This window comes from Chionomys nivalis, chromosome 15 (assembly GCF_950005125.1).
Source record: "Chionomys nivalis chromosome 15, mChiNiv1.1, whole genome shotgun sequence".
NCBI classification, from domain to species: Eukaryota; Metazoa; Chordata; class Mammalia; order Rodentia; family Cricetidae; genus Chionomys; species Chionomys nivalis.
In genome coordinates this window covers 27,195,123-27,222,229 of record NC_080100.1, presented here as the reverse complement: position 1 = coordinate 27,222,229, position 27,107 = coordinate 27,195,123, and the positions used below count along the sequence as shown (strand labels likewise).

General features: G+C 41.0%; 1 protein-coding gene across 1 annotated transcript in view; it reads left to right on the top strand.

Moving 5' to 3' along the window:
- Positions 1 to 27,107, top strand: part of Oxct1 (3-oxoacid CoA-transferase 1) — a 111,916-nt gene that overhangs the window by 44,198 nt on the left and 40,611 nt on the right. The window contains exons 8-13 of the mRNA XM_057789948.1: positions 10,211 to 10,318; positions 11,694 to 11,808; positions 13,701 to 13,795; positions 16,352 to 16,400; positions 23,632 to 23,704; positions 24,295 to 24,370. Of these exons, the coding sequence (XP_057645931.1) occupies positions 10,211 to 10,318; positions 11,694 to 11,808; positions 13,701 to 13,795; positions 16,352 to 16,400; positions 23,632 to 23,704; positions 24,295 to 24,370 (516 nt within the window). The remainder of the gene's footprint in view (positions 1 to 10,210; positions 10,319 to 11,693; positions 11,809 to 13,700; positions 13,796 to 16,351; positions 16,401 to 23,631; positions 23,705 to 24,294; positions 24,371 to 27,107) is intronic.

The following is a 27,107-nucleotide window of genomic DNA, read 5'->3' as shown; positions in this document are numbered from 1 at the left end:
ATAATTTTGAGTTCTGCTTGACAACATGAATATGATATTTTAAGCGTGTTTTTGATAATTTGTTAGGTAAAAATACTGTCTTGTAGCTTTAACTTTGTACCTTTGATGACAAGCGAAGGTGATTACTAGTCATGAGCTTGCTTGTTTCTATGTCTTTCATGAATTCATGTATAGAGTACTATTATATGGCTTGATCTTGTGCAGGCAACCTCGCCATGTCAAGTCTGGAAGACAGAGTTTCACAGCACTCCTTACCATCCTCTGGTTCTTCCTTTCTGCTCTTTTTTCCCTATGATGTTCTCTGAACCTTTGTGGGCAAAGGGACATATAAATGTCCCCTGTCCCCTCTATCGCCAAGCACGTCCCATTACTTGTCCTCAGTTGCTGGATTCTTTGAGCCTCCAGTTGCCAGGCTTCTTGAGCCTCCATACTCCCCTAGTCATTGCTAGGCCTCCTTATTCTCCAGGAAAAGGTGAGTGAGCTATCCACCCATTCCCCATATGCAGGACAATCAGATGCAATAGGAAGTCGAGTCAAGCAGCAACTCAGTTTATTACTGTGAGTGTCAGCTTATGTAGCTTAAGTGACATGGTGTGATATGGGGGTACCTCTATCCAATGAGAGGCAGCCAAACCCACCCTCTGGCTGGAGGGGTGTCTACCTAAATTTTGCTGTCTTATACTCACTCAAATTCGAGCCAGGCTTTTTTTTTTCCTACAAGCTTCGAAGTACTCGAGCCAGGCTTTTTTTCTGTCCTACAGGTCTTGAGGAACAGGCCCTGAGATAATATTGGCCCAACACTCAGTGCATTGCCTAGTTAAGGCTCTGTGCTTTGACTGATGCCCACTGGTACAAGCTTCTCTGACCAATGCCAACAGCTGCACAGTGCATGGTATAAGCATAAGGCTTTAGAAGGAAGCTTAATAATATGACCATTTGGCAAAACAATCCTAAGCTCCTCCTGTTGCTCATGGGATTTTGACCCGGTTTGCTCAGTACTATGAACTCCCTCCAGTAGAGCTTGCCTCAATGAGAAAGCAGTTGGTTACCCCCATGCTCTTGCTGCAGCTATACCACTATTGCCCTTTGGCAATGCAGAGCTGTAGTACTCAGGATCCAGCCTGGGTAAGACCATTCATGTCTTTTCCTACTCCTAGTAGCCTCCACATCAACTTACAGCACCATGAACGCACTCGACCCGGGGCCCAGTGTTTTTGAGTATCCCACTCAGATGAGAAATTGTTTCAGAGGAAGAATGATAAGGTTCTGGAGTGTGGTTGGCGTACATGTCCAAGACACTCAGAGTTTGAACTTGGCGTCCTGGAGGACTTCCTGTCTGCCTGACCCCTGGGAGGAACTTTGCTGTCTATAGGTAGGAAGTTCACTGGGGTTGGAAGAGAGCGTTGTGAACCTCCAGCAGTCTCCCAGTTACTGAAGTAAATGTGGAGGCAGATGGCCATAGCCGGCAGCTCTTCCTGCAGTCTGTTCCCTAAATAAAATGCCAGTCAAATGCTCTGTTGAGTCCCTATTTTGAGTCAGCTCTTGAAATCTCATGGTCCTAATTTCTCACATAGTCATCCGGTTGTAAGTGAGAATGTAGATTCTCTTCACACAAAGAAAAGATGGGCCAGAGGGTATTATTTTTAATATGACTTAATGGTTTTGTATTCTTTACCTATTATATCCTCTGAAATGGTTATTGAATAAGTACAGGGTGGCTGGCATAAACCAAGCAGGCTCTTAAAAAACCATCTTGCTGCAAAAGTGATAAAAATTCCATTTCCTCTTTTAGTTAACTAACAACTTCTGGCCTACTTATCAGTTCATTTCGTGTTTGTGTTGAGAATGTAGCTTGAGATTTTCAAGTCACTCCCACTAAAAATAATACTGGCTTTCCTCACTCCTGCCAGAGACCTTGTCAAAAATGTTATTTTTTCCCCCCACTTCAAATATAGATCAACTCTACAAATACTGAAGCGATAATTAGGGCTTATGCAAGATTGTTTAGTATTTTAAATTAACTTTTTTTTAAGGGGCTAATCTCTAGGGTGTGTGCTGTTATTGTTCATGAATATCTCTGAATGAAGAAAGCGTTTTCAGTCACGGCTTTCATAAATGATTTTAGCATGAAATATGTGAGAGGAAAAACAGAAACATTTGTCATGGAGCTCTCTAGTGCTGGTGGTTGTGTCTTCTAAGCCCATTTGTGTACACCACTCTTGTAGTTTGAGCGTGCTGCACATGGCAACCTACTAAAATTAGAATATGTTCAAATATACCAGTGGCCTGTTACTAGTCCTCTAGAAGAATCCAGCTATATAGCCAAAAATTGATAAGAGTAAGGGACGTTAATTGCCACAATTTTAATTTTTCTTCCTAGAGAGAATCCACAGTAATGCTCTAGTGGCATTAGCTGAGGTGAACTTGTGAATTTTTTCAAGAATAAAGGAAATTACTTTTTTTGTTGTTCAAGTGATCAGTTGTCACTTCTAACACTCTTTCCAAAATTAGGTTCATTATTGCATATAATTAAACATTCTGAACCTTTTCTTCTGACCCCATCCCGTTCCTACATATCCTGATCCTGAAATCTTTCTCAAATAGCACCTTCCCACGTTTCACCGAAAGCTTCCAACTCTTTTGGACCCCGTGCCTTCGCTGCCTAGAACGTCTTCTCTGTTCTTTTCATGGCACCCTTTCTGTCCTGTCTGTGGAACTCTCCCCTGTCGTAGCAATCCTTGCTGCTGTATGCTATGATTACCTGCCTGTTTGTCTTTGCCATGAACGTCTTGGGAATCTCCTATGACCTTGTCATAATGTGGCTCTGTATTGCTGGTATGTGGCATGATGCGTGGCATATAATAGACGTTCATTAAGTGATATTTGAGTCTCTGAGGCAGATATTTTGCAATATAAGCACTTTTTTTCCAAGCTTAGAAATGCTATGTCCATTCTGCTTGGTTGACATCATTATCATGCCTTGGTGTAAGGAAGGAAAAATGTTTTTATCAGTGATTCTTTCTGTCGGCTTTATAGTTGAGGCCATTGCCGGGTCCTGCACTGTGACGTAATAACACGCTCCCAGCTGTTCTGAAATTCCCTTGTTACTGTGACCAGCTTTCTCTGACTTCTCTGGGATCATTTACTTTCAGGTGTGCTGTTTAACGGGCCGGAAGAGATAGTGTATCTTTTTTTAGAGGACTTTAATGTTAGTTAATGGGCTATGTAAAGGGCTACTATGGATTGGTGGCACATAGTCTGCCCTTGTGAGCGCAACAGCCTTGTTAGTCGGGAGAAAATTGGTGAGCCAAGTACTGAGAGTGGGAGGGGGATAGACTGTGTGACACGGAATTAAAATCATGTGTCACATTTAGCAGCATGTGCTCAGTGATAGGGAACAGACTGATCCAGCATGCCAGTGACCCAGAGTAATTAAAAAGACACTGTCCAATAATGTGTGCCCTCTCTGGACTTGTTTACAGAATATTCTGGAAATAAGGCAAACGTACAACATGGGAGAGAGAGGTGGAAAGATTGTTAGGCATCGTTTACACTTTGACGTCTGCATTTTAGAGATTGACCTTCAGTGGTTTACATAAGAACACAGTCTTAGATGGTCTTGAGGCAAGAATCTAACCCTACATCTGTATTCCCTTTGTAGCAGTCTATTGTCTTTTTTTCTCATCATAGAAGTCATTAAAATGCATAGCATAAGGACCGTGCTGACAAAGTTTTCTCTTACAATTGATACCATTTACTTTTGTTGTTTGTTAGTTGCTTGGTTCTCAGGCTAGCCTGGGATACACAGTGTAGCTCGGAGGGCCACCACCTCTGTCAGTCCTTCTATCTCAGGTTCTCAAGTGCTGGGGTTATGAGTGGGTCTCACCACATCGGATTTACCTGTATCAACCAGCCACGTCTACTTTTCTTTAGTGGGGAAATGAGAGGGAAGAAAGGACAGGGAGGAATGTTGTAGTTATATATTATAATCTAAATTCTCTTTTCAAAAGATCATGATTTAACTTCACTATCCTTCAACTTTCAGGGATGAGGTGCACGTATCAAGTAGACCCTGAGTGGACCTTGCTTTCCCCACTGATACCTATGTGCTGTGATTGCTTATTGTAAAAACCTGGCACTAAACAATGAATGCTGGGAAAGCTCATTGGATGGATGGATCTTCTGTTTATACGAAGAGATAGACAGCTTGGTCCTAATGCTCAAGTCACAGAGGAGAATGTGATGAGTGTGTTTCTATTTCTCTGGGGCGCAATGATACGGTTTCTTGAAACCAACCTCTGGGGAAGAAAAGGGGCATTTTGTTCTGAGATTTGCTGACTTTTGTATTTTGTTGCTACCTCACACTCATGGGGAAAACCAAATACAACATTTTAATTTTCGAGCAGAAATGAGCAGAGCTGCCCTTGCCGCTCCATAGAAATGAGCGGAGAACATTTAGGAGAGGAGGGGATGATGGAAGCTCTGCTTTCCTGAGCCTGCTAAGTGGTGTGAAATTCAGGGATTATTGACTCATTCACAAACTGAATGCAAGTCACACTCTCTGTTAGATTTAGCAACATTAACTGTGTTCTGGAAATGTCAGCACTTAACCCCATTCCACTGTGTAGTTGGTGCATTCCGTTTTGTTCTTGGATTATAAAAAGCTCCACGGATGATTAACAGCCCCAGTGGGAAGGGAACGTCTTACAGAATAACCTTGGAGAGGTTTGGCGTTTACCTTCCAAGTTTTATTTGTCAACATCACGAGTCTGTGGCTGTGAAATCCCCCGGGTTTTAATCTGCCTGTTTTCTCAACTCTCCTCACTGAGAACTGTTCTTGATTTCGCTCTATTAATTATGCCTTGTCTGCCTGACTTTCCTGGAGTGTGTGATAATGGTGTAATTTCTTCTTACTATTAGCAACTAGTGTTTTGAATAAAAATGTTAGAAATATTTTATTTTTTGGTTAGATGGACTCCATTTAATTATTTGTCTGGATCTCTTAAAGACTTAATGAAGTTTTTATTTAGAAAATGAAATGGCAAGTAAAAGTTGGAAATTCGGGAATGTAGTTTACAAAGTATGAAAGCATATAATTAATTATAAAATCATACATTTAGTGCAGACTGGCATTTTTTTGTTGTCAGTCAACTTATAAACTGAATAGCAGAATAGGCCAAGCTAGACTGTTTGAACTTGTTAGTAGAGGTGATGAAGATAAAAAATAATGCTTATAAACTATTTTTGCATTAAAAACCAATTATTCCAAATTGCAAAGAAGAGCTATTGGGGGTTTTTCATGTTTATGTTCTTACCTTTTGGGGGTAATAGGTCCTACTGATTAGGCTATAAGCTATAGTTTTAGTAGATTGAGTTATTTAGAACTGGCTATGTAAATCAGATTGAACTTGAACTCAGAGAGCCACCTGCTGCTGCATCCTGAGTGCTGAGAATAAAGGTGGGTGCCACCACAGCCACTTTTATTTTTAAAATGTTTAAAAAACGGTTTATTTTTATGCATACGGTTATTTTGCATATATGTATGTCTGTGCCCCATGTGCGTGTGGAGGCCAGAAAAGGCATCAGATCCTCTAGAACTGGAGTCACGAGTTGCCATGAGGGAGCCCCCAGCCCTTCTGACTGCTGAGCCATCTCTCTCCAGCATTCTGCTATTTGGAGTTGTTCGTCATCTCTCTTCCCATCAGAGCAAGTGTCCCGACTGTTTCCTCCCTTGCTGAATCTTATCCATGCTTAGGACTTCTTGGTCTATGGTGAGTGTACCTGACTCACATTTCCCCACTAAATCTATGGAGCTCCCACTTAAAGGGCTACGCTTATAAAGTAGGGACAGCGCAAGGCAAAGAGAATAAACCTTTAAAAAACAAAGTTCAAATCAATAATGATTATCATTTTCTAGCCTCGATTTCCCTGCTAACGACTGAACAAAGACAGGTACTAATTAGAGAAACGTCAAGTGTCTGGATTGTAAGCTGTACCAGATGGTGCTGTGTAAGAACTATTCATAGTGCCAGGGAGAAGGTTGGGTTGTTCTTAGCTACTGTTCTTCTATCTTGAGCTTGTCCAAGGATGCTTACATTTGCCGTCTTCCCCCAGTCCTTTGATTTTGCCCTGATACTGCCAGGGGATGCCTTTGCCTTTGCCATCTTTACTGAGGGCTCCGTGGGAGCTCGTTTCCTTCTTTGTTGTCAGGTTTCCTTTCTTGCCTGTGTTATAACTTGATCACATTGGGCTTTTAAATCACCCCGCTGGTTCTTTCTTGGTGTGTCTCAAGATCATGCAAAACTGGAACCATCTTCAGCCCTGCGCACAGACACCATACAGATATTTTCTGCCTCTGCTGTTTTGTTGTCATTGAACCCCTCATAGATTGTTTGAAAACAGATTTTCTCCTTTGGGTTTGTACTTTAAATATTTGCTACCAACTCTGAGGAAGCTTTGTTTGTATAGAAGTGTTCAGCACAGAGGTGTGTTGGGATGGCTGTTACAAGAACCACACATGCATTTCCTACAATACGGAAATTAGCACTACACAGTGTGGAACTGATCATGTTGAACTGAATGGCTGCTTTTTAAAATGCTAAAACTAGGGCACGTTTGTTGTGTTTGTTGTGAAAGTTATAATTGCCCTTAGTCATGAAACTTTGTCTTGATTTCATAAGTTTAGAAGAAACTAATTGGTGGAACCAGAAGAGTCAATAGTTATTGTTTACTCTTGAGATTTCCAGTTTAAGTAAGGACAACTCTCTCTTTTCCTTTTCTTCATCATTTTTCTTGATCTTGCTGAAGAGTAAGTTAGGCAGACACATTAGGAAGCTGATAGTGTAATTCCAGCAAGAGATCTGAAGGCCAGACTGACTGCAGTCAGGTTAGGTATGGGAGAGAATCCACAAGAAGCTCGCTTATCAAGATAACAGGGAAAAGGCTCCTGTATTTATTTCCTGGTGTTGTAATTGATTTTTATACCTTTACTATTTCGTATTACCATGTGTCTGTGAACTCTCTCACCAGCCTCATTTCTTATATTTCCTGGTTTGGGTAACTGTCTATTTAGTGTCTCTTCCAGCTTTGTAGTCCATAACATTTGTGAGGATCTGGGAGTGGAATTCGGTGGCAGAATGTGTGCATAGCATTTGTGAGGCCCTGGGCAATGTACCCAAATTCCAACTTTTTTTTAGGCTTCTCCCCTTAAAAGGGAAACAAAAATACCTTTCACAAAGCTGAGATACAAGTTAGTCAGGAAAGTGCTTGCTTGTAATCCTGAGGACCTAGGATCAAGCTCAGTTTCCACAAGCCTATTTAAACATCACCCCCTACCCAACCCAGCCCACCTGCCCAGTTGAATGTTTGTAATTCCAACCTTGGGAGGCAAAGACAAGCAGATTACTGGAACTTGTTGACCAGCTAGCTTAGCTACCTGGTCACACAGAGGTCAGTGAGACTCTGTTTCAAAAAAGGAGGTGGGAAATGCCTAAGGAATGGCACCCAAGGCTGGCCTCTGGCTTCTGCAAGCAGCCCCCTCCCACAGAAATAACTTGCACAGCTACCCAGAGAGAGGATGTATTAGCATTTCACTGTGCTTCTGCTTTTCCTACATCTAAATATAGTTGTGCTGAAAGAAAATGTTAAATTACCCTGGATTGATTAGTACAATATGCCAGTGTCTAAATATCTACCATTTTTGTAATTAATATGTTTATCAAGAAAGAAAAAAGGAAAATGGTGTAGTTGCATTGAAGCATATATATTTGCTTGTAAAAAATCTTCTCTTTTTATGAAACATTAAATTATGAAATGCTATTCAATATTACCAAGGAAACAAATAATTTCTGTTTACTGTGTTAAGACCCATGGTATTTGTTTTTACCAATTCCCTACTGTTGAACATTGATGTTGTTTCTGACTTTATAATGAATTCTGTGATTGATATTTTCTTGAATAATAAGCCTTCATGTATACAGAGGATAAGTAGAGTAGAAACACATTTTTGAAGTCAAGAATTTCATTGAAGGCTCAAATAGAAAACAAGGTAAAGTTATGAATGAGCTGTAGAGACTCAAAGTTGCAACCTGGTTCAGACATAGGAACAATGCCTAACTGCTCAGAACTGCTTCCGGCTCCCTTTAGCTTGATCCCCACATTGTAGAAAAAGTTCGGGGGCGGGGACTGGGAAAAGCTAAGTTAGTCAAGCGCCTTCTGTATACCACGAGGGCCGGAGTTTGGATCCCCAGGAACCACATAAAAATGTCAATCGTGGGAGCACACATTTGTGTACCCTGGGTCCCTGGAGCTTGTGGGCCAGTCAGCCTAGCCAAAGTCATGAGTTATAGGTTCAGTGAAGAATCTTGTCCAACAAACAAACAAACAAACAAACAAGGGAGGAGACTGAGAATGACATCATTGGCAGTTTCTGGCCTGCACATACAAATGCATATATGTGCATGGTAACTTGCACTCATGCATGCTCACTCCCTCACAAACATGTACATACACCACATACACAGAGAGGAGAGAAGAGGAAAGGAGGAGAGGAGAGGGGGGGAGATTATAAATGATAATTATGAATGATACCATGGGTGTGGTGGGGAAGACAAGAGTATAGGGCAAGAAGGCCTCTTGTCATCCCCTATAGAAGGACACCCTACCCCCAGTCCTCTGTCCTTGCTTGTTCCCAAGTTCATCTCCAAACTCTAACTCAACTTGGATGCCACATGATTCTTCCCTAGCGCTGTCATTTCTGCAGGTCTCTCTCTCTCTATCTATCTATCTATCTATCTATCTATCTATCTATCTATCTATATATATATATATATATATCAAAAAGGTAAGTTCTCACCTAGTGTTCTGGTCTTGTCTGGGGGCATTGTGTAGCAACCGAACATCTCCTGTAATCCGTGTTCCTCCTCTGTGACAGGAACCTGGAGAGATATAGGATGACAGAATGCCATAGTGAGGTCGGAACTCCACAGGCTTCTGGGTAGTCTCTTTAATGTTTTAGATGGCAGATTCGGAATAACTCTGCTTGTTTAAAAACATCAGCTCATTTAAGCAAATAAATATTTGCTTTAGGCATCGTTTGGGAGTCCTGTCACTATAATAAAAGATTTGGTAATTACCTCATGAAGAGAAAAGGATTATTTTGGGCTAATGGCTTTGAATTACTCTTTCATGATCAGACATGCCTTTGGGACCTCTGGTGGGAGCTAGATAGTAGTCCTGGGGGCTGGATAATGGAACAGCCTGCTTGCTTCACTGTGGTCAGAGAGCAGAATGCACAGATGAAGGGGCCATAGTTCAGAAAAGTTAACCTCCCCTAAGCGACCCGAGGATGCCTCCAATCTTTTCGTATAAAGTATGGGAAACATCAAGCCCTGGCAAGTAAAAATCCAGTAAGCTCATTGTGCATGTGTCATGAGAAAGCTAATTCTTTAGCCAAAATTAGCTTTAACCAGAACTCAATGTTAAGATTAGTTTTCCTTGACTCTTTGTCATTTTTAGTTCATTTATGTCTCAGGAAAAAAAAGAATCCAAAAATAGCAGATTAACTTGGGGACATTTTATATTATATCAAAATGCCTGTGAATGACTCTGATTTGAATTAATTTTGCTATTTCTAGTTATTACTTAATAAGTCCTTCTTGAAATTTCCATATTAAAATCAATTATCCATCTTTGAGGGAAATTATTTAAATGATTACATCTCTGTCACGATTCTGAACAACAGGAATAATTAAAAATGGCTTTGACGGGCGTCCACATCTATATTTAAAAATCTCTTCTATTGACCACACAGATGTTGTCACAGATTTTTGTCTTTGACGTGATAAATTTCTCCCTAATTTTAAGGAGTGTGCTTTTGAACTTTGCATTGCTGAGCTGCAGTTAATGAAAGTCCAAGCAGCTGCCCTGGTAAATCTGATGAATTTGTAACCAGACCTCTTTTGGAAAAGGCTAAGATCCGTCACTTTATGTCTTGAATATTGCATTCAGATGTGTCGATTTTGGGTTCTTCTCAGTGTGTGTTTAAAAGGTATGGTATACAGTGCATGCTCTTTTATAGATACACTTGCGTATTATTTATACCATATTCACAAGTGAGATATGAATTTTTATATGCTTTACTTTTAAAAACATACACATGTTCATTCTAAGCTATGAGTGTCTTAACATTTTTTTTTCTGTTTTTCTCTAGGTTGAAGAAATTGTAGACATTGGATCATTCGCCCCAGAGGATATCCACATTCCGAAGATTTACGTACACCGCCTTATAAAGGGAGAAAAATATGAGAAAAGAATTGAGGTACTTTACAGAGCATTTTTTGCCAGTCTATTTGAATCTGGTTACCAGTGTTACTCCTAAGTAGGAGCCTCTGGTGTGTCCATCGGGAAGGAAACTACTATACTTCTGCCCAGCGTAACAGTATCTCCACATCTTGTGATTTTCTAGGCTGTCATATCTGCCAGGATTTTGTAATGGTTACTATTTATGATTCCTGATTTTGGATAGCTATCTTCGAGGGTAGAGGTGACTAATCAGGTCTTGGGTGGCTTTGCCACTCTGAAGTCTTAATGCTTGCTTAGAAATATCCATCCTGAAATAGTTCTGTACTTTTATGAAATAAAGAAAGAGTTAGTTTTTAATTAGCCTTGAGCTATGGGCAGATGTGTCACGAAAGTATCCAGGGGTTGGGAACTAGGAGCACTGGGTCTTCTCCACAATGACTGAACTGCGAGGTCTCAGTTGATGCCAAGATTCAAAAAGTTCTAGGGATTAGCACCACAATAGATATATAGCAGTGGATGTTGGGAATCAGAGCAAAATGCAGTATGCAACCCCAGGCTGCTATCAGATGCCCTGAGAGCTAGGATGGGAGATTTACAAACATACCAATCTATTAGTGTGTTTCTGAGTTTTTTGTTTTTTTTTGTTTTTTTTTTTTTTGGATTTTCAGGACAGGGTTTCTCTGTAGCTTTTTTGGTTCCTGTCGTGGAACTAGCTCTTGTAGACCAGGCTGGCCTCGAACTCCCAGAGATCCGCCTGCCTCTGCCTCCCGAGTGCTGGGATTAAAGGCGTGCGCCACCACCGCCTGGCTTAAAACAGTTTCTGAGTTTTTTTTTTTTTGGATTTTCGTATTAGTGTGTTTAAGGAGATTTAGTCATGGAAACAGTTCTCTGACTGTTTCCAGTATTCCTGTGACATACACATAGCAAAGCCTGTCTAGACTCTGTAGGTGGAAATCGGCAATTGGCCTCAGGATCACCTGGTAAGCACATTCTGGCCGTCTCAGGAAACAGATGCCCAGGGCCTATGTCTTTTCTTTTATTCAGGCTCGGTTTGTTAACACCTGAGGAGAATTCAGCTGTCAAGTCGTAGGTAGAAGAGTGCAGCAGTCAGAATGGCAATGACAAGGGGATTGTTTGTTTCACAGTGCAAGCTGGTCTGCCTTCCCCTTCAAACAAATCTAACTGACCTGCTTTATTTGCTTCCTAAAGAATGGTCTCTGTCATGAAATATTACTCATGCATTCTTTTTAAAAGATGCTTCATTATATTGTAGACTTGCCTCCTACTGGGAACAAGTGCTATTTTTTTTCCTGCCAGTTTTTATGTTGAAGCAACGAGAAATTTGAAAGCAGATCTTAAACGTGAATAATTTGTTTCTACTTACTTTGAAGCGTTTATCACTCCGAAAGGAAGGCGATGGAAAAGGCAAATCTGGTAAACACGGAGACGATGTCAGGGAACGGATCATCAAGAGAGCGGCTCTTGAGTTTGAGGACGGCATGTATGGTATCCTTTGTCAGTCTGAGCGCCACCAAATATGCAGTCTTTGATTCTCCATCATCAGCAGGCTATTAGGCCTGTGAGTAATGATTCTTGTTTAGTTCACTTTAACTTTTTTTCATTGATATTTATTGAGCTCTACATTTTTCTCTGCTCCCCTCCCTGCCTCTTCCCTTCCCCCTTCAACCCTCCCCCAAGGTCCCCATGCTCCCAATTTGCTCAGGAGATCTTGTCTTTTTCTACTTTCTACTTCCCATGTAGATTATATTGATGTAAGTCTCTCTTAGTGTCTGCATTGTTGGCTAAGTTCTCCGGGATTGTGGTTCGTAGGCTGGCTTTCTTTGCTTTATGTTTAAAAACCACCTAGTTCATTTTAACTTTAAAAGTAGTCAGACTTTACAGAATGGGATATGTAATCCAGGGGTAGCAAGATATGGGAAGTCAATGTTTGTGATCTATTTGCCTTCTTTGATGGCAACTAAAATACACAGTAACTGTAGACTGCACGTCCATTTTTTCTACAGTGTGACATTTAGCTTGAAGTTTGAGATGGAGCTATGTGTTACTGCAGATGGGATCTGAATCTTAGAATCCCTTTTGTAACCAGTGTTACTTATTGTCTTGGTATTCTGACATTTGGTTACTCAGTGAAACATAAAACCCCACTCCTCAGCAAGTTTCTGCTTCCTTTGAAGAAGATTGAATGAATGAGCTCTTTGGTCTGATAGTTTATAAAGGTAGTCAGTGAATGATTGAAATTCTGTACCTCCCCCCTTTTATCTTTGGCAAAAAAAATACCAGAGTGGACATAATTTGGTAGAGTCAGTGCCTGAAGTTTGAATGCATTTAAATAACAATGAGATTATTTACCATTTTGCTTATTTTCAGTACGTGTTCACAATTTTGATAATTTTCAGTGTATTAGATATTGAACTATGATGCACATGGTGTATAGTAAGAGAAATATGGAGTTTGACTCCAGTGAAGCTGTACTTACAGACCTGGGGCAGACCAAAAGAGAAAATGTCCATCCTAAGAGTTTCTCTTCCCTGCTGTCTCTTGCCTGAGAGGGTTTGCCATTCCTCCTTTATTTTCATCTCTGTTCCTCTTTATTTCTTGATTTTTTTTTTTTCAACTTGCCATGGGAGAAGAGAGTATCATGTTGGCCTCCATCTTCTGTGTTGGCAAGGGAGGGGGTTCAGCCTGGACTGAATGGGTATCATCTCCCAGGCTTTCTCACCTGACTCCCCATTGATGTATAAGCAGAGACTGTCATGCTTGTTCCACATGATGACGACTCCTGGGTGCTGCTCTTCATTCACTGCTGATGTATTGCCAGTGACAGGTGTCTGTCACTCATCTCATTCATCTTCATGGTCTTTCTCTATTACCTGCCTTAGTCAGCACTAATGGTGAATAGCCATTTGTTTCCTGGTATATGTCTTACTAAAGTATTTTTTAATTTGTTTACTTTTTTCTTTGAGACAGGGTCTTTCTAAATAGCCTTGCTTGTCCTGGAAGTCACTATGTAGACCAGGCTGGCCTCAGACTCACAGAGAACCATCTGTCTCTGTCTCCTGAGTGCTGGGATTGAAGGAGTGCATCATCACACTTCTTACTAATGCATGGCTTACACTACTGTTAAAATGACTTTGGTTATCCTTTGAAGACACTCCCTTGATCTTTGTGATAAAGTGTATTAATGTTATTGAGAAGACGAGGACTAACTAGACATTTTCCTTTAGGAGGATTATCAATGACTGCCCAGAGGATATGTTCAGTTATTATATCCCTAACCATTTCTATCTCAACAAGACTCTTGTTCAGATTTATATGTGCCAAGACTTACAGCACCACCTCTGCTTTTGCTTTGCCATGCCTTAACGTCTTTCTTCCAGCTAATTTGGGTATAGGGATACCTCTTCTGGCCAGCAACTTCATCAGTCCAAATATGACTGTTCACCTTCAAAGTGAAAATGGAGTCTTGGGTTTGGTAAGATGACAAACTTTTCTTTAACTATGAACTATAGCAAATGATATTTGTAATTTACCCAATATAATTTTCCAGTGTTTTATCATCTCTCAGTAGACTTCTACTGTTACTGTGATAAAATTTTATACATTTTATACATACATGTAATATATGTATGGATAACATATGTAATAGCCACAGATACACATATGTGTAGGAATAAGTTTCTGTCTTACCAACAGCTCCTAAATAAACACACTGAGACTTATATTAATTATAAATACTTGGCCAATAGCCCAGGTTTGTTACCAGCTAAGTCTTACCTTTTCAATTAAACCATATTTTTACCTACACTTTGACATGTGGCATAGTACCTTTTCTCAGTATGTCATGTCCATCTTGCTTCTCTCTCTGCATCTGCTGGTGTTTCCTCTGACTCCACCCTTCTTCCTCCCAGTGTTCTGAGTCTGACTCTCCAGCCTAACCTTATTCTGTTCAACTATTGGCCAGTCAGCTTGTTTATTAAACCAATCACAGCGACATGTATTCATACAGTGTAAAGGACTATTCCACAAGATGGTGATTGGCTGAGCTGTCTCCTGGCTATTTTCAGAGACACACAAAACAGTGTGTCTGGATAGAGGCAGATTCCTGTTGAAGTCAAAGACTTGTACTTTAGAGGAACCTTCGAGGTTGTCTAGAATGATCAGCTTCTTCAATCTGAGGACAGAGGAAGTTAGTTTATGTGAATTATCCACATTGGACATTGAAAGGGAAATGGGCAGAGACATAAAACATTAGGTGTTAATTCAGTTTATTTATAGAATAGTTTTCAGTTCTTTGTCTGGGAGTATATTAAAAATGCATAGCCAGTATTTACTCATTCTTAACTCTTACATCTTTTCTTCCCCCCTTCCCTTTTCTGTTAGTATATGTCATTAGGTAAATGTGCTGGGCTCCATTCATTTCACTAGAGTTACTTTATAAAAATGAATACAAAATTAACTCAAGGATGTACCTCACATGTAGTAGAAAACATGTACGTGGCATGTGAAGTCCTCATTTTGATTTCCACCAAAACATTCACATATGTACGCATGTTTATATGTGCGTGCATTCTCACATACACAATTATAGTTTTTAAATATCCTACTGAGAACTGAGCAAAGGGAATATAAGGATATCCATGTGTAGGTACAGAAAGAGGTAAAGTTAAAATACAAGACTCAGACCTAAAGTGTTATATACCAAGACAAAAGAACTGCTGTTCCAAGTCTTTGTAGCCAAATAACACAAGGGTAGGTGACATTCACTCTCCTACCAGAAAGGGTTGCAGGTAGGTTTAACTGGGGCCCCTGGCTCTGTGTGGACCAAAATTGTTATTGATTTGACACAAGAAAGATCACAAACTTAAAACAGGAGGTTATTTTGTTATTGTTTTCTTTTTATTATTGAAATATATATATTTCCATACAAATACACTTTAAAAATGATGCTAATTTTTATTGAAAAATACGTTTTTACACAATATATTCAGATCATGATTTCCCTTCCCGCAAGGCTTCCTGGATCCTCCCTCCCTTCCCACTTACACAAATCCACCCCCTCTCTTTTTCTCATTAGAAAACAAACAGGCAACTAAAAACAAACAAATAAACAAACAAAAACCCAAACCAGAAGAGGACAAACAGAAAAAAAGTCAAGGAAGAAGCACAAGAAACATACAGATGTAGACACACACATACTCTCTCACACAGAGAGATCTCATGAAAACACACAATCAGAAACCGTAATATATAAGCCAAAGACCTGTAACATTTTTAAAAAAAACCTTTTGAGATGAGAACACTCCAAAAATACCACTGAGTTTGTTTTTCATTGGTCATCTATTGCTGGGAATGGGGCCTTTGCTTGAGTGCTGTTTGTATATGCAGTTAGACTCAACTGGAGCAAAACTAATTCTTCCTTTGTGAAAATTTGTCAATTGGAAATAGCTTCTGGGTTAGGGATGGGGGCTTTCATACAACATATTCTGATCTCCCTCCCCATCTCCTCCAAGATCCTCTTCACTTCCCTACTCTTCCAATTCCACACCACCTTTCTCTCTCTCTCTTTAGAAAAAAAACAGGTGAAGAACAAAACAAAACCCAACAAATATTAATGAAATAAAGGCAAAGAAAAAGTATTAGAAATGTGCACACCCATGCACACACACATGTGCATGCGAGCACGCACACACACACACACCTTGATTGTGTGATTCTTGCATGAAGTTTGTAGACACCATTGTTATGGTACAATGCCAAAAGACTGAGCATACTTGATACCTACATAGCAGGCACCAAGGAATTACTTTTCTGAAAGCAGATTGGTAATGTTAGGAATATTTCTCACCTGCCCAGTCATAATCAATATGAGAAAGAGTTGTGAAAACCAGGGATTATTTTTGGAAAAGTTTACCTCACGTCTTTGGATGTCAATGTTCTAGATCTTCAGGGAAGGTATTTAAACAGTTTCTGTGTGTGCCTGGGGGAAGTGTGACTCGGTCACTCACTGACGGTGTGCTGTGTTTGACAGGGTCCATACCCACTACAGCACGAAGCCGATGCTGACCTCATCAATGCAGGTAAACTCACTTTGTACTTTCTCAACATCTTCTTTTGCTACAAGTTTAGCTCTGTGTCAAATATCGGCAACAGTTTGAGCCCAATTCTTTGTCTTCTGGAAGGAACTCACTGTATTTATGACAAAGGAGGGAAATGACCCTTTTGGTCTTTGGGATCTCTCTCATTCGGTTTCAGATGAGATAATGGAAGAAATGCAGGTGGAGGCGCATTATAATTGCAGAGCTTTAGTGGATCGGGCAGGGTCCTGCCTGTAAACAGAGAGCACACCCTTGCATGGTGTCCTCGAGAAGAGTTCAGAGACAGGGCAATTGATAAGGGTCTGGACAGCATGAAGGAAACGCAATCCTCCAGAGCGTTATTCTACTTTATCCTTAGAGGGTGGTAGCAGGAGAGAGCCACCCAACAGAAACTGGCATGTAGATGAAAGACCATCGCCAAATTACAGGTGACCTTGGTGGGCTAATGGTATCCACTGGGGTCTCCTGCCTGGGCCTTCTACTCACCAACCCCAAGTAGAAATATGCCAGGTTTCTGTGGATTGAGAAAATGGGAGTGGGTGCACAGTTTAAGGCTGGTGCGCTGGGGATTTGTCGTAGGTGATGCTTATCATTCTGTAATGCAGATGGCATTCTCTACAGGTGGGGTTGCTTAAGTCTGCACCAGGCCACTGACGTCATGCCAAGGATGTGAACGGGACGCACACAGAGAGTTTCTTTGAGTTGGGGACTCCCACTGCATTCTCCTCTGCTCTTTAGGCCTCCACCTTACCTTTTATTACGAGCCTGCTCATTGACAGGGGCACAGAATAGATTAGCAACCCAGAGAACGAACAGCTCAGGCCTTTTGGCATCTGTCACAATGCTTGAGGTACCATTGCCGTTCTGCTGGCTTTTGGCTCATCCTTGGAAGGGAGCAGCTCTTAGGAAGCGAATTTATGTCCTAGGAGGATTTTTCAGTGCCTTTCTTTATTCACTCTGCCCCCACAGAAGTATTGTTCTTACTTTGTGTTCAAAAATAGTATGTGTAACTCTCAGAAGTAATCCGAGCTGAACATAAAGTCCAGCTGTCAAGTAGAATGATGTCTGATAATTGGGGTTTTGGGACGTTAAAATACACGTTCAGGTTGAATATTTGAATTAGCTAACACAACTCAACCCTGAAAGTCCCAGTGTGGCAACGCGGTGACATTTAACCAACGCAGTACTTGAATTGTACTGTATCCTTTAGCAATAGCTCACTGGTCTGTGAAAATATTTGCTGCTTGCTTTAATTAATTTATTATGTTAGTTGGTTATTTGCAAAATGAATAATTCCATTTCCCAAATCTCAGGCTTGGAGTTTATAAAACCCATTTTCCTTAGAAGAACGGCTAATCTTTTCAGTCACATTGTTGGGTGGGAGGGGTTCTCTACTCTATGAAGCTTCAGAGTAGCTCCGTCCCGGTAGAGCTACCCCTTTCCAAGTTCTGAAATCCCACTGTAATCTTTAAAGTGCCCAAGGTAAAACCATGAGCGTCTGAGCTCCTACTGTCTCTTGTTGGTGCTACGTGGTTTTCTGTCCATCTGCTGAACTATACCTGCTGCAAAGCCAGCTTGAGAGAGCTGCAGACGGCAGCAGGTAGGAGCGAGGAGAACCTGGATGCAAGCTAGAGTGACTGGGAAATGTCTAATAATCCCCATGCATTTGCTTTTTCATTAAATGTGAACTAAGCATGCTTCCCTGTCAGTGCTGTTTTCTTATTTTAATATAACAAGTAATATTTTTAAATTGCTTTAGAAAGAGTCACCTTGTATACCATGTGGCCTGTGAAAAGCCCCTCCTAACTTCAATACTGACTGTTTTCAACAGACTCTTGGGGACATTTGACAGTGTCTGAAGACATTTTTGACTGTTAGTACGACTGGCATCTAGTAGGTAGAGGCCAGAGACACTGCCAAACATTCTGTGACTAGAACAGCCTCCCAGAAGGTCACCCTGCTTTGGAGGGCTCTACCACTCCTGGAGAGCCACAGGCCTGCACACGGAAGTACAGGCAGCTCAACACTGGATGTCTACTGGGCTCTCTCCTCTTAGGACCATCCTCCTTCTGGTAGCCTTTGCGCTTACTGTGTGCTCACCAGATTCTCCCCTTCATTTTTACCCCATCTCACTCATAATTACCACCAAAATGTATTATGTTAGTCCTTCACATTTTGGCCCATTTGATCACTTCCAATCCCTCCACAGGACAAGAATGTCCCCTCCCCAGAACCTGCAACACATTGAGTGTCTTTCTCGTAAGCACCCATTATTTTGTCTTGTAACTATTTCTCTTTCTTGCTCAATTATAAACTGTTTTTCCCCCTTAGGGTATTAGTTTTTTAAGTCTCTGTATTCATAGTGTCAGCGTGACCAGTGACTCTTAGATCTCAGCCCCTACTAATTCAGTACGGAATTAGAAACTGGGGGAGCTGGAGGCAGCAGCAGTCTGCATATGTAGATGCTCTCCATCTGGGTCTTCTGGGAATTCATGTTTGAGAACCAGTGTATAGAGAAGTTGAATTTTGTTTGTAGCTTTGTTCAGTGTTCTTAATAGTTACTTACTCACTATTGAATTATGCACCAAAGACCTGAATAAGGATAAAATTAATGCACTCTCTTGACAAAATCATATGAAAAGATTTAGGTGTACACACAGAGAAGTTATTTGTTTAAAATTGTCACACATGTATTAATGCATTCAGATGACTTTATCCTCACTCTCCTTTTATTGCTTTCATCCTTATTTATCCCCTCATTGCCCGCTCCCCCCCATTCCAGATTCCTGACTTTTACTTCATGATCCATTTACTTTAACCATGGCCATCTGTGTGACCACTGGTTTGGGACTATCCATTGGGACCAGTTGGGGTCAGCAGTAGGTATACAACTGAAGGCAGGTGCTCTCTTTCTCCCTGAATCTCTTAGGAGCAAACAGTTCAGTGAAGAGGCTCGGCCTTGGTGATCCCCCTCCTCCATTGGTACCTGACTGTTAGCAGGGCCATTCTTGTTCAGACTTAGTAGAGGAGCCTGTAGATACTGTGAGTTCATGATTACAATGGCTGTGCCTTGTCTGTGGGCTATTTTATCACAACCCTTCTTCCTTTCCTCCAGCTTTTATCTTCTTTCTGCCCGCTCTTCTGCAGCATCCTGGAGCCTTAGAAGGGATGTTATATGGCTTGTCTAGGGCTCAGCTCTCAGCTGTCACTTGTTCTCAGCACCTTGTGATCTAGGAGTGTCCGTATTTACTGCCGTTCACTAGAGAGAAGTTTAGGGTCACATTTGTTGGCTTCTGTCTATTGTGTAGAGTGGGTGCTTGCAAAGGGTCCAAGAATGGAGCAAAACAAAGCTAAAACTGGAAACTTGGTCTTTCACCTGACGCTGTCAAGTGGGCTGGATGTCTGGACAGGGTTTTGGATCGGTGGCAAGGCTATTATTCTTTACATCGATTTATTATAGTTACTGACCAAATCCTGAATGTTGCATTAGAAAATTGTGAATTCAACATAGTATACTTAGGTACTGGATTCATTTAGATGTTGGATGTTTAAAAATAATAGCACCCAAAAGTAGAACCAGCATATAATCTAGTAAGTCTGTTTTGGGGTGCATTGCCAAAAGGAATAAAATCAGCAAATCGCAGAGACATCTTTCCATACTGTGTTTATTAGAATACTGTTTACCAAGCCTATAAAATGGAAATAGGCTGAGTTTTTTTTTAATCAGCTAATCAATGGATAATAAAACACATAGTAGAATACTATTAAATAGTTGAAAAACGATGATCTTTTGTCATTTGAGACCATGTGGACTATGCTAAGCAAAATGGATCAGGCGTAGAAAGACGTCATGCACATTGTCAGGCATATGTGGAGCCAAAGAAAAGTCAGTCTCCTGGAAGTTGAGGCTAGAATGGTGGTGACCAGAGCAGGCAGAACGCAGAGCTGAGGAAGGCTTCCCAGTGGGCAGGAAGTTATGACTAGATAATAGGGTTTCTCACGTGCTGTTGCACAGTAGGGTAACCATAGTTATCAAGGACCTACTGTATGTTTCAAAAAGCTGAAAGGGGTTTCATGTTTTTCTAATCGAGAAAGAGTTAGCTTTAGAGGAAAGGCAGAAGTGTTGCTTCTGATTTGAAAATTCACAGTATGTATAAACCCATAAACACGTAATTTTTTGAGACTATAATATAATCACATTTCTTATCCCTTCTCTTTCCCTCCTTCAAACCTTTTAATTGGTGTGTGTGTGTGTGTGTATTCCTAAACATAAAAATACAACTTGCTTAGTCTGAATAGTTCTGCTCACATGTACATTTTCAATGCTGATCTTTGGATTGGATAGCCATTTGGAATGCTTACAGCAATTACGAATGAGTAAAAGTCAGACTAACAAAGTGGCTCATGGGTAGAGGTGCTTAGGGACAGGCCTGACCTGAGTTCAATGCGAGTCCTGAGATTTATATTCCGACCTCACACACATCCACATATACTCAGTCAGAAGAAATAACATAAGCAAAAATGTGGGAAGGTCACTACTTCCAAAGAATATAACACTGCCTTAGAAGACGCATACACACACTGGAAATAAATAGAATAAATAAGTAAAAACATGGGCAGTTGACTCTGCTTCAGAAAAAATGTAATTTATAAGAGTGCCTCGGAAGAGGCCTGGATACTTTTCTGTGAGGGATGTTCTCGCGACTTTAAATACGGCTTGTGCAGTTCAGAGAGAGCCAGAACACTCCCCACTGGTCTCAGATTTTCCTACAAAATGCTAATAATAGTAACAAAATTATTATTATTATTAATTTAAAAGAACCACCTCCCGTATGTCATCAGTGGAGAATGTCTTTTGGAAATCACTGTGACTTAACACTCAGAAGACACAAAGACTTGGGATGTTTGTGTTCTTTCATGTCCTGGACAGTTTTCCTCCATGACTCTCCACCCCACAGAAGTGGCGAGGATCTGATTGGGCCAGAAGAAGCATTTGGATGAGGTCTGGCTGTAGTGTGTATGTCCGAAAGCTTAGAGCTCTTGAAGACTGGTTGGAAGACTTACTGTGTGAGCCAGTTTGTGGTCCTGTGAAGTTGTCCTTGGAGGGAAAGCCGCTCTTACCCTGAGTGGTCTGGAGGGTGTAGCACTCACGATTGTAATGCCAGCTTCTGTCGCAAAGCTTCTGCTCTGCGCCCCGCTCTGGCGGAGGACTTCACATGCATTATCTCACTTAATCCTCCACATCTTGTGTGCTGTCTAAAAGCCACTTCTAACCACACCAGAAAGTGGTTCCCAAAAAGTTTCAGGTTTGTGGTACTTTGGAAGAAGAGAAAACATTTCCATTATTTAGAATCAAACTCCCTTGGGCAATGAGTATTTCAGTATGATATAAATAGGCCTACTAACCCCCCCCCCACCCCATCCTTGAGCTGAAGTTAAGGATATTGACAAAGGTCTTAGCTTTCAGCAGTCCTTGGGAAGCCAGCCAGGGTAGCTGTAGCTGTGGTGCACAGCTTGGGGTGGCCAGTCGCCTTCCGGTGCTGCGGCATCTGAGAATGTTTCCTGCATTCTGGCCTCTCAAGTGTAGCTTTCCTTCCTCTCCTTAGCTACCTTCCTGCGATGGAGCAGAGCAGGGAGTTCTCTGGGACATTTGACTTACTTCAGTCAGATGGCGTCTGAGCGTTTTACCAGTGGAGACCATATGATGTTCTGAAAGCAGGAAGAGACAGAATGTAGATCCCACAAGACGGGCAGCTTGGCTCTGACCAAGGCACTGGTAGTTAGCTAGTGTGCTAACCGGATAAACATGGAGGTTTTATTTATATAGCTATCTTTAATTTTTAAAACAGAGTCTCCCTCAGTCTGTAATCCTGGCTAGGGTGGAATTCCCTGTGTAGATGGTGTGATCCTTCTGCCTCAGACTCCCGGGATTACAGGCCTGTGCTGCCACACCGAGCTAAATGTGAAGTGTTTTTTTTTTTTTTTTTAACTATGCGTCCTAATTTAGAAGTCTTAACAAGAGAATCTCTTAGAAATTAGTATTAAATGTGTTCAGAAGTGTTCTCTGATTTCATGAAAGTATGTGATTGAAGGAGCTCACAGCTTAAAGGGGCTGGAGAAGAAAGATTGATATGTGTATGTACTTGCATGTGAGGAGAGGGGCGTCAGGCTTAATGATAATAAGGAATTAGGTTTTTACACATTTTCATCTATTTCTATTTTAGGTTTTCTCCCCACAATTATTAGGGCATAGTTGGTGTCTTAGGGTCTCTGTTGCTGACCATGACAAAAGTAACTTGGGGAGGGAAGGGCTTGTTCAGCGGTTTATGCTTGCCCATCACACTTCATCATCAAAGAAATTTAGGACAGGAAATCAAGCAGGACAGGAACCTGGAGACAGGAACTGATGTAGAGGCTGTGGAGGAATGCTGCTTACTCGCTTGCTCCTCTTGGCTTGCTCAGTCTGCTTTCTTAGGGAACCCAGATTAGCCCAGGGATGGCACCACCCACCATAGGCTGGGCCCTCACGCATCAATCTTAAAAAAAGTGCACCACAGGCTTGCCTACCACTAGATCTTATGGAGGTATTTTCTCAATTGAGACTTCCCCCTTGTCGGTGATTCTACCCTGTGTCAATTTGACATAGAATTAGCCAACACGGTTGGCAAAAGAAAGTAGCATGTATTCAGCGTTTAACATTTGGTGTGTTGATTTGATATGTGTGCACATAGTGAAATGACTGACATAATCAAATTAATGACCGTTCATCACCTCACAGCTGCCATCTGTGGGTTCCTTTCAAAATCTATTTTACGTGTGCAGTGTGGCATTGCTGCCTATAGCCACTATGTGCAGTACAGGTCCTTGGCAACCTTTAGTCTTTAACTGCAGATTGTCAGCGTCGAAAGCTGCAAAGCTGAAGGGCATTGTCTAGACAGCAGAGGATCTTTTGCCCATAGAGAATTTCTGAGCAGCAATCCTGTAAGTGTTGGTTCTTATTACTTTGCAGGAACAAAAATCTAAACAACATTAGAGGTAAAATACATCTCTTCTCAGTGTGGACACTTGCTACCCCACATGCAAATGCATTTTGGTTGGATTGTAGTATCTTCCAGAAGCAGAGGTGGTACAGACCTCTGTCCATCATGATGATCTCAGAGATCTAATAGTTCTCCCCCTCCCCTTTCCTTTTTTCTTTTGTGTGTGTTTTTAGGAAAGGAAACGGTTACTGTTCTCCCAGGAGCCTCTTTCTTCTCCAGCGATGAGTCATTCGCCATGATTAGAGGGTATGTAATAGCGTAGCCCCTCTCTGTAGTCACATGGTGTGGAGTGGGCTGAGTCATCCCCTGAGCAAGCCTCTGCAGCGCAGTCCCCTTTCCCACCATCCCATTAAACGATCACGGTTTGTTCAGCTGCAGAAAGCTGTGAAATTATTCCCACTGAGGGTTGGGCATGGAAATACCCACCCCACTACTTTGAAAAGACCCCCTACATGGAATCTGCCTCTTTGTGCCAGCTTGACTGGAATAACATTATAAGGTATTCCCAACATTTCCTTCAAACTGTGGGCTCACTTTTCAGCTATGGTTTATCTTCGAAATAAGTCACATTCTCCCTCACTAGAGGAAACGAACTTCACTGTGCACACCTGTGTTTAGTTTGTGTTTGAGACAATATAAGCTATAATTTTTAAAAAAGAACTCTTAATGGTACTTCTTTGCACCAGCTTGGCACTGATCTATTTAGAAATCAATTGCAGGGAGTGGGAAAATAGATGTATTTTGGAGCTTAAGATTATTTTAATTGCTGATGCTTTCAAGCAAAGGGGACATAAAGCATGTGAGGTTTGCTTTATACTTCTTTCTTTCTTTCCCAGGGGACATGTCAATCTCACAATGTTAGGAGCAATGCAGGTTTCTAAATATGGTGACCTGGCCAACTGGATGATACCTGTAAGTAGACATTTTTCCTTCTTGTGAATTATATTGTCTTCGAATACTTTTGAAACACGAAGAAAAACCCTCAAATTGCTATGAAAGTACAATATAATTATTAAAAATGAATAAATATATTCTCTTCTTGGTAGGATTGATTTCTTTTTTTAAAAAACTTTATTTTATATACATTGGTGTGAAGGTGTCAGATCTCCTGGAATTGGAGCTACAGACAGCAGCGAACTGCCATGTGGATGCTGGGAATTGAACCTGGGTCCTCTGGAAGAGCAACCAGTGCTCTTAACCGCTGAGCCATCTCTGAAGCCCCTGATTTCTTTTTTAAGATACAATTTTACTCTTAGCCCAGGCTGGCCCTGAATTCATAGCATGGCTCTAGCCTCGTAAATGCTGGAACTACGGATATGAACTGCCATACTTAACTCAAATTTAGTTTAGCAGTCCTAAGAAGTGCTCAGTGTTTTCTATGTCTTTGAGACTAGTGACCAGAAATGTCACAGAAGGCTTTTTCCTTAGAGAAACAGAGTTAGAAGATTGAGAAACTAGGTTGGTTATAATCTCATGAATATAAAAACTGACAAACACCTATTACAAGCAAGATTTATAACTAGAAACAAGGAACAATTTTGTTGATTATATATTAATTCTATTTTTCTTATGTAGAGTGATTAAAAAGCCTTTCTTGATTGGTTATGTGACTCCTTAATCATGTTGTCTTCTGTTAGGGAATTCAAAGTCTGTGGATTGAAAGTCTGTGGTAGTTAAATAGGCTTGTAAAGGCAGCTGGTTGGTTTTCATTTAATGATGCAAATCAAGAGGAAGTCTCAGGATTAGTTTTGGAAAAAGGCTTACAGGATTTCTTTCCTTTGGTTTTGGCCGTGATAAGGCTGTTACTGTGAGATTACGTTAGGGGAGCAGCAGCGGACATATCCCCCTGGGTATAAGCGTACTGTGGCTGCTGGCTCGGGTGGGTGTGTATGTGTGTGTAAGGTAAGGGTGTGTGTTTCTGTGTTTCTCTGTAATAACAGCTGAAAGGTGTCCTGTTAAGTAACTAACATTGGTGTTCTATGATAGTTTATTTTGATATCTCTTAGTTGTATTTCAAAGAAAAATTTGAACATGGTGGATTTACATAATTGATAGCTCTGTTAGAAAGTATGGTTGGTGTTAGGTTAGCCTTGTTGAGCTACTGCTACCCGCAACACTAAAGTTTAATAATAATTAAAGCTCTGGTTCTCCAATTTAATGCATACTGGAATCATCTCAAAGGTTAAGAAATATTGAGGCTTGGGCTGGAGAGATGGCTTCATGGTTAAGAGCACTTGCTGCTCTTCCAGAGGACCTGGGTTTGGTCTCTAGCCCCTGTAGTTTTTGCTCCAGGGGATCTGACACCCTCTTCTGGCCTCCACGGTCCATGCACACATGTGGCATACACCAACACAGACATTCACATAAGTAAAAATCAAAATAATCTTCAAAAAATTGAGGCCAATTTTGCCTCCAGCCAATCTTTTAATTTAATTCATTGGTGACATAGCCCTGGAATGGGGTGGCTTAAAGCAACCTGAGTGATTATAGTGTTGGAAATTTGGAAATAAGCACATTAAATAATTATCACCATTTGTCATTAAAATGTAGGGGAAAATACTGTGGGTCCATATAGTAAGAATTCTTAGCAGATTTGTGGTTATATCGTTTTTCGATTGTGAAAAGATCAGTTATTCAAAGTCAGGTGTAGGGATAGTGATGGCAACTTTTGGAGGCCCAGAAATAATCATGGAGGATGTCCCGTCTACCATTCAGAGAGTCGCATTGACAAGTAACGGTATGTATTCGTGTAGGAAATCAAAATGTGTGTCCACCTTCACATTTTATAAAAAGGCAATGTGGAGGTAGGAGAAGGCACTTAGAAAAACAAGTGTTGGGTTTTATACTGACAATATCAGTAGTCGAGATATAACTCTGAGCATATCACTTAAGATTTTTTGCATTAAAGCATTTTCATTTTGATCCAAAAAAAAAAAAATGGAAGTTTGAGACTAGAGTCTGGTTCTCCTGACTTAGTAGTTAAGGGGTGGGGGGAACCATAAAAACAAACAACAACAACAAAAAAAAAAACCCGTGGAGAGATAAATCCTAGTTGAAATCTGTTGTCACGTTGGAGCAGTGTAACTTGATCAGTTTTCTGCCTTTGTTTTTCTGTAAAATAGGAATGATGTAATGGCAGCTGCTTTCTAGGCCTGTCTAAAGGAAAAAGAAATACCGGGTAAATTTCACAGAGCTTGACTCAGTTCAAGGTGATCAAATGGGCTCTTATCCTGACAGGCTAAGGAGACGATCCTAGCAGAGAAGTTGGAGTGCTGACAGGGAAGGAGTAACAGCCTCGGCTCCAGTAAGGAGGAGCAGTGAGCCTTGCTGTTCCTCTGTTTATCCACACTGCATTCTGAAAGGTTGGAAGTTGGTACTCACAGCGCTTCTGGGTGGAGCCTGTTCAGCAGGAGCCTGCCTTAGGAGGGCTTGGGCATCTGTAAACAAAGTCCGGACATGTGTGATCTGTTTTTGCTCTACTTTAGCATGCAATGAGACTGGAGGGCTTTTTTTTGTTTTTGTTTCTTTTCTTTTACTGCAAGCTATACATAATAGATTCTCATTTTAAAGAACTTGCCAGTGTGGGCCGTATTGTTATCTCCCTAAACTTGCTGTGAGTGATTAAAACATCAATGTGTGTTACTTTATA